The sequence below is a fragment of the Thalia democratica genome, chromosome 6 (genome assembly GCF_965202585.1).
Source record: "Thalia democratica chromosome 6, ktThaDemo2.hap1.1, whole genome shotgun sequence".
NCBI classification, from domain to species: Eukaryota; Metazoa; Chordata; class Thaliacea; order Salpida; family Salpidae; genus Thalia; species Thalia democratica.
This window is the reverse complement of record NC_139170.1, coordinates 11,464,282-11,477,062: the sequence shown is the minus strand read 5'-3', so window position 1 is coordinate 11,477,062 and position 12,781 is coordinate 11,464,282. Positions and strand designations below refer to the sequence as shown.

At 24.6% G+C, this 12,781-nt stretch overlaps 1 protein-coding gene across 1 annotated transcript; it reads right to left on the bottom strand.

Moving 5' to 3' along the window:
* Window positions 1-6,477: 6,477 nt before the first annotated feature.
* Window positions 6,478-11,631, bottom strand: LOC145838237 (ER membrane protein complex subunit 4-like). Its single transcript, XM_082945798.1, has 4 exons — window positions 11,508-11,631; window positions 11,098-11,192; window positions 10,226-10,344; window positions 6,478-7,309 (listed from the first exon to the last, which is right to left on the bottom strand). Exons 1-4 carry the CDS (start codon window positions 11,618-11,620, stop codon window positions 7,112-7,114), a joined length of 525 nt encoding a protein of 174 aa, XP_082801924.1. The 5' UTR covers window positions 11,621-11,631; the 3' UTR covers window positions 6,478-7,111.
* Window positions 11,632-12,781: the final 1,150 nt, after the last annotated feature.

The window sequence follows — 12,781 nt, the reverse complement described above, 5'->3', positions numbered from 1 at the left end:
ACCTAATTTCGTCCACAAAATAACTCATCAGGCAGACATTTAAGCCAAATTTAACAATTCAGTACTTTCACATTAAAGCGTCAGTTTGTGAGTTTCAGTCGAAAAATTACAGCATAGACAAATTATTTCAACTGAAAGCCTTTATTGACATTGATATTTGTTCTGCTTTTAACAAGTATTCAATATAAAAAAAGCTAAGAAATTAAAAACATTAATTTTGCTATCCTCATAAAGTTGTATGCGGTATATGTTCATACTAAGTTAAAAAATAATTATCGAAACTAGTTGTATGCCTAAAAAAAATTATTAGTTTAATTATGTTCTAAGAAAATGTACCCGTTGGTTCTGCAAACTTAAAGCTAAAAAGTTGATTGTAGACGACTCTTATTAAACGTGAATAGTGAAACAACACTTGTGTGTTTAAAAAGATTAACAAAAATTTACACCAAAGTATTACTTGAATACGTTTTTTGATTAATAAAACTATTTAATAAGCAGTATTAGTTTAATGATAACCAGTTGCAAAATTTGTTGTTAAGTTTGTAAACTATACTTCCATTAAAGTTATTGTTCAAACTTTCATAATTTTAAACTTTTTTATTATTTATACGTTAAATCTTTGTTTATAACATCATATGTATTTTTGATTAAATTCAATGTTATTCTCAGTAAATTTTTGCCTAAAAAATTGTTTTCGTACGTAAAATTAATTTCAGCGGAAAAGAATTCTAGAATGTATGTGTAGCTATTTTATTTAGTATATTGTTATTTTATTGCTTTAGTTCTTTTTGTTGTCTTAATTGAATTTTTGACAAAATAACAACATAAGATAAAAGCTTTTATACTGCAAAAAGTAATAATTTTGAAAGATTTTATCCAAATAATTGACTTAAAGTTTTGACACTACTAATAATCAGTATTGAATTGTAAACAGCAATATTAAGTATTTTATTTATATTTAAACTACATTATGCTTTTTTTCAACAAGTACTTCTAGTAATTTTTATTTAAGTATATATTTTTTTGTCTACAAAGGGTTGGCTTTCTATTTAACAAATAGTCTCTATTTTAGTTTACTCAAGAATGTTACAAAAACTTTTAATTATTTCCACAATCTGTTGAAATTGAAGCTTTTGCACAATTTTGATTACTCACTAAATGTTCAGCAAGAGTTGATCTTTTTACTGCATTCATAATTTTCATAAGTTTGTCTTCTACCTCAGATGACCTTATAAGCTTATCAACACATACAGGTGTAAGCTCTTTGACCCTTTTTCTTAAGCTTTCTTTTTCTGAGATCGATTTAAATGTTGTCGCAGTAGCAATTAAATTAGTATGTAACTAAGCTTTTTATCAAACTTGGATATCTAGTCTTTGCCTTTAGGTGTCACCAGGGACTTGAGGTGAAAATTAATCTGGTTTTAGGGGATGGTTATATACTAATAATTGCTGCTTGTGACAATATCGATCTAACAGCTTAACCACTTCTTTAGGTGCCGATTACTACTGTAGTCATATCTTTCAAATGCATAAAATTAATAGTCGTTCCCAACTACTCATGATTAATATTTAATTTTAAGGTTAACTCAAATTAGGAACTTAAAACAATAACAACAAAGGAAAACAAAACAGTAATGTAACACAAAAGTTTGCTATAATTTATAAATAAACTTTAGTTACTTTTAACTAAATGGTAGTTTTCTAAGGAAAATTGTTATCAAGTAAGAATAGAAAAAACATAAAATAAATTTACTTTGAATCTATCATAATAACAAAGTACCAAAAATAAATAAAAAATATTTATATAAATAAAAGTTTTTTATTACCTGTTGTTATAACAGTTTAAAAATATTTTTCATGCAAAATTTATTTCTAAGCGTTTAAAGTTTTTCGATTTCAAAACGACAATACAAAACATTTAATGACTATATATCTAGGTATCTTAAACTTTCAAATAAAACAGGAACTGAAGATAAAATTTACTATTTGAAATTTATTTTCAACAAATAACGAGAATTTTTTTTTAATAAGTTTTTTAAATTTTACTGTAATAATTATTTTAATTAAACACAAAATTATTTAATTTTGTATACAAACAAAAGTACCTGTAAACTTGGATCTGTAAATACATAATTAATTGATTGAGTTATATTAATGTTAAAAGGTAATTTAGTTTTCAAATCTTATGAAATTTTAAAAATTGTAGTAAAACTTTATTACATAAAAAAAATTCTGATAGAACTTTTATCACTTGTTTTATTTTTTTTTTTAGTTTATTTCATGAGTAACAATAAACGTTCTCAATTAAAATCCAAGATCTCATTATCTCTCTTAACAAGTAAAGAAAATTTATTTTTATGTGTAAATACTTTTATTAATAAACTTAGATTAATGCTTTAGTTTAAACTAAGTTTATTTTAAATACAATTTTACTGTATTTCATCTCTGAAAACGTACTTATCTGAACATGTCTACTAACTGTATAAAAAATAAAAATAATATTTACAGTTTCACAGATTTAACTCTTTTAAAGGAAGCTTATGTAAAACTTGCTTTTTTTGTTTTAAGTTATATAGACGGTTTACATAAGTTTTTTTTGTAAATTTCTTCCAGGGTTTTTGATAGTACAATTTTTTTTTGTTCGAACTTTAATATAAAATAAAATTTGATTAAAAAAAAACTGTCTTGAACAGTATAGATATATAAAAAATATACTATATTGAAAATAAATATAAAAGTAAATAAGTTTTTATTCTCTGAGAAATTATAGTAAACATAATTCAATATTTTAGAAAGTAACAGTATTGTAAATGATAGATATTTGTATGAAACAAATTTTCATTATTTTAGATGCAAAAGTTGCTTAAAATTCCGTGTCTTATAGTGATTTTTTCAAAATTATAGATTTTTTTTTTAATTTTGAGGTTTTTACCTTTTTTTTGTCTAAATTGTCAACATTAAGTTTTTATAGGATTCCAAGTTTTAAAGTGACCCTGTATATATATATTTTTATAAAGTACAAAAAACTATTAGCTACTTATTAATTGATAATTAATGAGAAGAATACATCGTAGCTGGTTTTTGAAATTGTAAATGTCTTTAAATTTATCGAATAGAACTAAAAATAAATCTCAAAACTGATAAATTAAAAGTTTTAGAAAGCTGCAAAAAAAAAACTGCTTACTTTTTCAATACCATAGTTCAAAAAATAACCAACTTTGTACATAATATTTAGTTTGCATGGATTTTAGATTTAAAATGTTGACATTATTATCAATTGTAAATACAAAAAAAATATTGTACCCTTACAGCACTTGCTGCGTGTTAAGACGTTTAAAGATGAACTTAAAACAGTTTCACTCAGAAAACAGAAATACAGTAACCTCTCGCATCTTTACGCACTCGTGACGTTACGCACTCTCGTTTAGTTACGCATTTTAGAATTCTAAAAAATTCAAACAATGAAAATTTTAGTTTTCTTTAATATTGCAAAACTAGGTTTATTGTATATTTTTAATGTGAAATATGTTTTTAAATTCTAACTCACCTCTCTATATCTTTATACTTTGTAAACTTGTGTTCCTTAACTTATTGATAAATATATTGATAAACTTATTGTTAAACATTATACCTCGGTATATCAGAAATTTTGTTAGCAATAAGAGTTTAAATTAAAATTCTATAAGAAATAAGACTGTGTTAAATAATGAAAGTTTAATAAAATAATAAGAGTTTGAAACACAAATAAATAATATAGCACTCTTGCCCCTTATATGAATAATCATCTAAAAAAGAAATTTAATGAAACTTCCTAGCAAAAAGTAGCAGTGATACTGAATAAAAATAGAGTTAACACTCAACACAAATCTCAATTATTTCTTTTAGTAAACACATAACTAATTTTCATTTAACGTTTTTTTTTTAGTTTAAGTTTTTTGCACAGCAATTTGCTAAGTAGAATAGAACAATGGAACATAAATTTTAAGTATCAAATAGGTCAGATATAAGTTAAGATAAAGAGAAAATCTACTTATTAATAAATTAGTAAAATTTTTCTACAAGTATTATTATTTTATACAAAATTAAATCTTTTTTTTTATATATAGTATTAGCTTTTGTTTTCATATTCATAAATTAAGTAAACAAATTGTTAAAAAAGAAAAGTCCTCAGTCTAATTTAAATAGAAACAATATCAAAAAACAGCCATTATAGTAAGTATATTTGGTACCTCTCGTATCTTTACGATCTCTCGTATATTTACGCACTTTTTCTGTGGACACAATGTGCGTAAATAAGCGATAGGTTACTGTAATTTTTTTATTCATATAAAGCTTCAATAACTGTTCTCTCAAAATATTGTGTTATTAGTTACTTATAAGTTTTAATTAAAATATTTGTTTAGGAAAAAGTATAATGTTGTAAATAAAACTTTAAAAGTCTTACTATGATTATCAATAATATCGTAGATTAAAGTATAAGTTGAAAACATAAGTCAAAGTGTGCTCCAAAAAAAAGCTACAAAAAGGTTAAGCGCATAAAATTAATTAAAAACAACCATTAGAAAAAAAAACATTTGTTTTATTAAATTTAAAAAAAGTTTTATCTGATGAAAGAATTTTTATTTCAAGTTACGAAATTGTTTTTTTATAAGTTAGTGTTTGAAAACACTTTTTGTATGTAAAGACATATGTATAAACAATAACAACTTTAATTTCAAAATTTAATTAAAAAAAATATTTACAGCGAAGTTAAGTTATACTCTGTCTAAATTAATTAACAACTTTCAGAGTTTTTATAGAATTCTCAAAAAAATCTCTAGGTTGTGTGTTTAAAGAGTTTTTTATCATAAAACGTATATTTTTTACAAATTAACACAGTGAAACAGTTGAATGTTAAGTCATAATAGTTAAAAGATAAGTACATCAGAAATTATAGGTTTCTGTACACCATTGTTGACCCAAGTACGGAGAAACATTTTAACTTTTATGACTGTTATACATGTAAGAATTCTTTAATTATGGTAGTTTTCTTGTACACTACACTGACTTAAACAAAAAATTAACGTAAGTATGAGTTCAGAAAGAACTTGCTACTTGTTTAGACTCTAATCTAGAGCTTTATATTGAGCTATCAGTACATAAAGATAAAAACTTTACAAAACTAAAGTATAAATAAAATTTAAAAAAGGTTAGTTGAACACATTTTTGATTTAAGTTTCAAATAACTTTTGTTCTCTATATACTGATGCTTTTTACCACACTATAAACTTTTAAGATAAAAAAATAAAAAATTTCATTAAAAACAGCATTAGGTGTAAAAACTAAACTAAAACTTTTTTTCACGATTTTTTCACTGTTTCAAAGCTTTATGGGATACCTAGAAAATAGGTAAAGAACCATTAGGTAACCAGAATTCTATTCCGAAGCATACTAAAAAAAACTAATCCATTAATAAGGAAATGTAATTAATTAGTACTAATAAAGTTTAACATCAGGATGGATTCTTATTTGAAAATAACATCCGGCCGTAATCTATTTTAAAAATATTTGGATCCTTGTGTTATGGATCTGAGAAATCAATGAAATTACTTCAGTCTTTTTAGCTTTGTCTAGTTATTGTTATATTGCTCAGAAAGTTCTAGAGAAGTGGAATCAGAGGGGTGCTTGAGGAAAAAGGTGGTAGATATTTAAGGGGAGTTTCTGATAGACACTAGACATTTTGTACTACGTGATGAAAAGCTAAACACAATTATATGCGTATTTAAGGGTAGTTACTTGTAATTACGGATAACTTGCAACACACTAGATAAAATTCCTTTTTTAACATTTAAAACAAAAATCTAATATAATTTTCTTAGTATACAACAGTTAAACAAAACAAACACTTAAAGGTTAGTAGTACACAACTATCTGATTTACTAAAAAAACTTTTGAATACGTATTTACTAATACTAGAACTGAACTAAAAATAGATTTTATAACTTGTCAATGATTAATAAAAAAGGAAAGAGTAAATAGAACCTGAACAAGTATATATTAAGTTCAAAAATGAACACAGTTAAATTATTCCTTTTCGAATAAATAAATAACAAAACTTAATTTAAAATGTTTGTACAGAACTTTTTTACAGTGTACAGAAAACTTCAGTAACAATGATATTTTTTTTACAAAAGCATATTAAGTTACTTTTAGTATTTGCAAACAAACAGGTACTCGTTTTTATGTTAATAACATTACTTGTTAAATATTGTATTCATAACAGAACTTTGAATTTTTTAATTCATCATGTACTAAGTTTTTAAAATATTGGTTATACACACATACATTGGTTATATGTATAACTGCATCATTGTTTCATTACAATCTTTCATATATAATAAGAAAAAAATAGAGATAACTGTTTTATTTATAAGAAAACAAAATACACTTAGAACTTTTAAGTATTAGTAAACTTAAATAAAGTACCAAAATGGGTGAAACATAATATAAAACAAATTATTGAAATAAAAACATACAACATTTTTAAACTGAAAACATTCAGGAAAAATAATAACCAAGTATTCAAAGTTGTATAGAATGTAAAGAAATTTTAAATTACAACATTTAAATCTTTAATACACAAAACTTTTTTATGAATTAATTTATAACCTATTTAAACGCAGCATTAAGTTCTATATAAAGCACCTTTCCCAGATAGAAAGTCATGTTAGCTTATTTTGCAACCAGGACAATTATTTATTTTTTTGGAATATATTAATATATTAAAATTTAAATTGTTTCTATCTACACAAATGCTTTATAACCGTTTCTAAAGAATGAAATTGTGTTAAAATTAAAAATCTTCTGAAATAAAACGTAAAAAAGTACTAAAAATATAATTTTTTAGCTCGCATTTTAAGCAAGGTATAATTTTAAAGTACGATGAGGAATTACATTATTATTTGTTTATAAAACCCTGAAAACAAAAGTCTAAAATTAATCAATTATTATAGTAAATTCGGTACAACTCAATCAAGCAGAATTTAATTTGTTAACATAGAATTCACAACACGTAAAAACTGCAACTTTGAATAAGCATCTAACTACTCTGTACCTACAAAATCAGGACTTTTTACAGAGACAGGCCGCCGTCTGTGTACTCGAGCCTGTTGGGTGACGTTAAGAAGGCCAGCCAATCAGAGGGATGCGTCGGCAGCAGACCCATCGAGTTGCACTTGTTGACCGCCAGTCCCAGGCCTATCACCTGACCGAGTATGTACACCGCGGTTTGAAGGTGGTACTGAGGCGACTTCTCCAGTTGCTTTGTTATCTACAAGTAGTAGTATTTAGTATAAATGTAATATAATATAGCTGGCAAAATTAGTAAAGGGTCTTAAAGGGGTCATGTACAATGTTTAATATAACAGTCCAAGAAAGTTTGTTTTTAAAGTTATTTTATTCTTTATTTGTTGACTAAAAAACCTGTTTCTATGTGTATTTTAAAATAGAAAAGTTAATGCTTGAATGTTATTAAATGTTTTGTATAATTTATCTCTCAACAATTGTTTTTGGTTTGGAGAGGTATTCAAAAATATTGTTAATTGTGTTAATGTTGTAAGTAATACAGCAGATTGTTAAACTACAGAACCTAACTGATAAAAATTATACTAACTAAACCCTTTTTTACAACACACTTTTATGTAAACATTGATTTTTTAGTGGTAAACTGGACAATTTAAGCAATTCAAAATAAAAAATAAGGGCTTTTAATATTTTTTATAATTTTATTGTAGTTGGTATAATAATAAATGAACTGATTTGTTGTCTTACAAAAATATAAATTTACTTGACATAAAACAATAATATCTTTAACAATTATGGAGATCTTATTTGATATTTTACAAGAATCTGCTAAAATTAATTATGTACAAGATTCAGAAAAAAAAACATTTAGATTCTACAATTACAGATTATACAGTGATCTTCCATTATAGTACCAACATATGCTTCTGTGTGTTAACGAATCAACACACATGGTTGCCACTGTTCAAGCTGAGAAAAATTTCCTTATTGTTCCTGACTTTTTACAAAAATTTTCCTGACTTTTCTAAATCAAACTCTTAAACTAAACTTATTCTAAAATACATAACCTAACACTTGAAACTATATAAAGCTTTCAATCTAATTTCAATACAGGTTAAAAACAACAGTTTTTTGCTGAATTCTATCATCAAACTTCCAGTACATCACTAGAACCATCTGTGTATGATTGATGTTTGTAATATACAGCTCTATCAGCAAAATACTTGTATTATTACCTTATAAACACAGCCTGTCTGAAAAAAGACACAATTTTTTAGCATTTCCTAGCATAAATGTATCTAGATAAACAAACGACATATAAGGAACTTTTACAATTAAAACCTTAAATTAATAAGGAATTTTCACAACACAAACCTTAAAACAATTACGAACTTTTACAGTTAAAACATTAAAACAATTAAGATCTTAATCAAACACTGTTTTTTTTTAAACGTATGTACTAAAATTTATTTTCTTCGTTTTTTTATTAGCACTTCAACCTCTTCATCTAATAAAGATATGGTTTCCTTCATCTGGTCTGCATTCCGGTTCAGTATACACATTAACTTGTTAAATAAAATACTAAACTAACTGCTTAGTTATAAAGAACTCAATTATTTACTTAAACAAAAAACACTTTGATTCTAAAACTATGCTAGATAAACTTTTGTTTATATATCACAGTTTCACTATGGAAGTGTCCTTGCTACAGATCATCAATACTAAAAAGCTTACAAAACCTGGTTGTTCAAGTAGGGTACTTGTTCAATATGTTAATAGAAAATTTTTGCAGTTTTATAAAGGATATTTTACTAATTTATACCAGATGAAGGCATTGGAAATAAAATTAAATATTTTTGTAAATTTCTAGGAAAATTTTGGAATTTTTTTCTGACTTTAAAGGACCTTTAATTAATTTTAACCATTTGAAGGCTTTGGAAAACAAGGAATTTTGTAAATTTAAACTGATAAAATCTGACTTTTTTTTTTTATCAAATTTCCTGACTTTTTTTCAAAACCCCCCATTTTTTCCTGACTTTTGTCATTTTTTAAAATTTTTCCTGGCTTTTCCTGACCGAGTGGCAACCCTGAACACACTTTAACTGGATTATGAATGGAAAGAAGATTACTGTATAATTTAATTTTATTTTATATTTCAGTGAACTTGGTAACAAACATTTCAATTTATATTTTGAATAGATTCTAGAACATATAAATTTTCAATAACAGGAAACTTTAATTGCACTACTAAAAAGTTAATTTAAACATAGTGATTATGAACTCAGAAAATTAACAACATGAAATCTTTGTTGAGAGAAAAATAATACAAAAAATTAATAACATTCAAGCATTAACTTTTCTATTTTAAAATACATTTGGAAGCAGACTTATTAGTCAACATTTTGAATAAAATAATTTTAAAAACAAACTTTCTTTGATTTTTAAGATTAAACTGTTTAATTTTACAAAATGAAATTTAAAATATTTTAAACTACTTTAATTTTGTTGAGATTTACTTTACAATTTTTAATCATTTATAAAGTTTTATGAATTTTGTAGCTATATTTAGTAGACAAGTATAAACATTTTTTTGTGTAAACCTTAAAATATATAGCTTAATTAAAAATAAATTTAACTAAACAATTATATTTTATTAGTGAACTTTTCAGGATTAGTTTTCAGATATAGTTAATTGATCTAAACTAAAAATTGTTTTTTACTTATTTTATAATTTAACTGATTTAGTAATTCACATTACACATGGATTTTTATATAAATCAAATAAAGCTTACGTGCAGCTAATCTGATTAGCTAATCAAAAATAAACAGTTATATAAAAAGCCGTGAAAAACAACATAATACTTCACTACCTAAGTAAACTTTTTAAATCATGTAAAAATACTAAAGAAGTCGAAATTAAACTTTTTTTAGATTGAAAGAAAACTTTTCAAAAGATCTACTAAATATTATATATGCATAATAACAATAAAATATTTTTTTTTAAAACTAAACTTATTGTCAATTTATAATGGATAACAAAACCTACTTGCAATAATTTATTTTTGCATTAATACGACACATAGACATGAAAAAGATAAGTATTGTGAAAAAAAACTATCTGCCAAAACGTTGATTGAAAACATAAGCTGCTGAAGAAACAAACCTGTTTTAGTCCCATGATAGCAGAAAAGTGCCTGAAAAAAGACATTCCGAGCATCATGATCGGAAACATGGAGATTTGAGAGCCGACCATGTACATCATGAACATGTTCATTGGAAGTCCTGTAATCAAAAAATAAAATACATATTAAGATAATAACTTGAATGCTTTTACAATAAATTAAATTTACAATAAAAACTACATACAATATTGATATTTTGAACATTTTTGTAAGACTTCTCCACAAAACTCAATTCAAATCTTATCATAAAACTTAATTAAAATTGTTGTACTTTAAAAATTCTATTGCTTTTAAATCTTAAGCTTGAAAATATAAATTAGTCAGGGAATTTCAACAAGGTCTTAAGTTTAAATATGTGCTTAATTTTTATAAAAAAAACTCTTGTAGATGTTTTATTTTATACATTTCAGTGTAAACAATTAAGTTTAAGGAAATTTCAAATTTACATTTAAATATCCTTATGTTAATAAATTCAAACACTTAACTAGTATGGAATTGTTATAAATGTATTTTTTATTGGTAAAATAACAATTTTATGGTCAAGTTTCAAATTTATGTTGAACTAAATATTTTAAGCCATATAATATCAAAATAATACTTGGTCCGTCATTACTTACGTACTAGTACTCGCTTAGTCTACAAACATAATGTATTTTAGGACTGTAGTTGTATTATAAGTAAAAGATTTTATAATTTTTTGTATTACATTTCTTATAAGATAAAAACAGTGAAACACTTGAACTCAGTTTAATTTAAAGATAAATAAATATTGCATAAATAATAATTAATATAACTTTTTAGTTTATTTTATGTACAAAGAAACCAACTCTATCAATATTTATTATTATCTTACCTTTAATAGGACCAAGAGCAATATCCCAGCTTCTTTTGTCAACCAACTTGCTTTGCGCATCAGTATCTTGTTGCCTGGTAACACTTGGTGTATTTCTGCGGAGAAAATGTAAATAAAAAAAATTTCTGTCTGCAATTTTAAACCTATAACCATATAAGAACAACTCTTTAATTAGATTTCAAAAACACAAAAATAAGCATAAATAAATAAAAATACTAATTAAAAGAAAGCTTTTACTAAGTATTCAGAGAACACTTAATACTTTTTCAATAAAAAATAGCTTAGCTTATTACCAAAAATGAATTTTGAACCTAATTTGGTTTGAAATATCTACAAATAAATTAACATGAAAACTTTATATCAATTATAAGTTTTAGTGTATGTGTTATGATAACAAACAATTAACAAACCTGTATCTTTCTACCATCCAGCCTGGAGGATTTGCCACTTCCTGGGGCTTTTGGTCCCTTTTTGGGCTAACATCTAAGCTCCAAGGCCTTTCTCTAGCGACTAAGTTAACCATAATTATATTATACTGCTATAAAATTAAATAAACTCTATCAAGTAATTCTAAAACATACTATAATATTTGAGATTAGTGAAGTTTTTTTTTAATCATTAGCTTACAATTACTAAAGGGCATAGGGAGGTGTATCACTTTTTTCATAATTTGATTATATTTTATAGAGTTTTTGGTAAGCTACAAGATGCTTTTTATAGATTTTTAAAATTCAAAACAAATTTTTAGATAGACTGATTTAGCCTGACGTTTTTCAAAAACAAAAGATTTAGCCTGACACGCACAAACCCTGAATATGCCAAAAATGCATGGAATGTTGAAGTATGAAAAATAACTGTATACAAGGCAGTTTATTTTGCTCCACACCCCCTATGATTCTATATTTGTTGCCACTTGAATACACCCATAAAACTTTCATTGAAAATAAGTATAACAAAATGACAGTTTAACTTAAAAACAGTTATATTCTTAGCTGTACAGCTTTCAATTTTTATTGAAATTTTCAAAATCGATCATATGATGTAATCAATAGAAATAACATTAAATTATGCAAATTTTTGTAACATAGATTTGTATGATTTTGATTTTTGAAAAAAAGCTACAGCTTCTATTAGAATCATTTTGCAATGAATAGTTTTTTGACAAATGAAACTGTTAACGAGCTAAATGTATACAATTAAGATGTATCTAATACGTTCAATTTTCACGACACTAAAAGTGTTAAAGAGTACATTTGTGTCAAAATTATCTCTTAGGGGTGCAAAACTAAGTTTAAATAAATACTAAAAACTATAAAAACCAGGCTTTTTAAAAAATTGAAACAAAAGCAAGTTTTTTTGCACATAAGTATACGTTTCTGCAGATTAGCAGAAACATACCAAGCTACATGCCTGCTATATAGTAATATTTATATTATTTTGCACAATTTTGTTTATGATAATGACTGAGGAAAAGTCAAAACGGTGTCTACATGAAATAAACTATGAATTTGTAATGTGTGTCTCTTTGAAATAGATTTTAAAAGCTCAAGTAAACCTTTCCTGTATCTTTTATATTAAATAGTAAAATAAATATAAAAGTTTAAAAAAACTTAATCAATAAGTAAATAATACATTGTACTTTTAATATACAGAACTATATTTTTTTATAATATTCCTCAAAATA

Excerpts from the sequence above, each read along its gene's own strand:
- LOC145838237 (XM_082945798.1), bottom strand. The coding sequence starts at position 11,620 with ATGGTTAACTTAGTCGCTAGAGAAAGGCCTTGGAGCTTAGATGTTAGC. Across the intron at positions 10,345-11,097 it reads TGCTCTTGGTCCTATTAAAG|GACTTCCAATGAACATGTTC; the intron begins GTAAGATAATAA and ends TTTTGATTACAG. Across the intron at positions 7,310-10,225 it reads CTATCATGGGACTAAAACAG|ATAACAAAGCAACTGGAGAA; the intron begins GTTTGTTTCTTC and ends TACTACTTGTAG.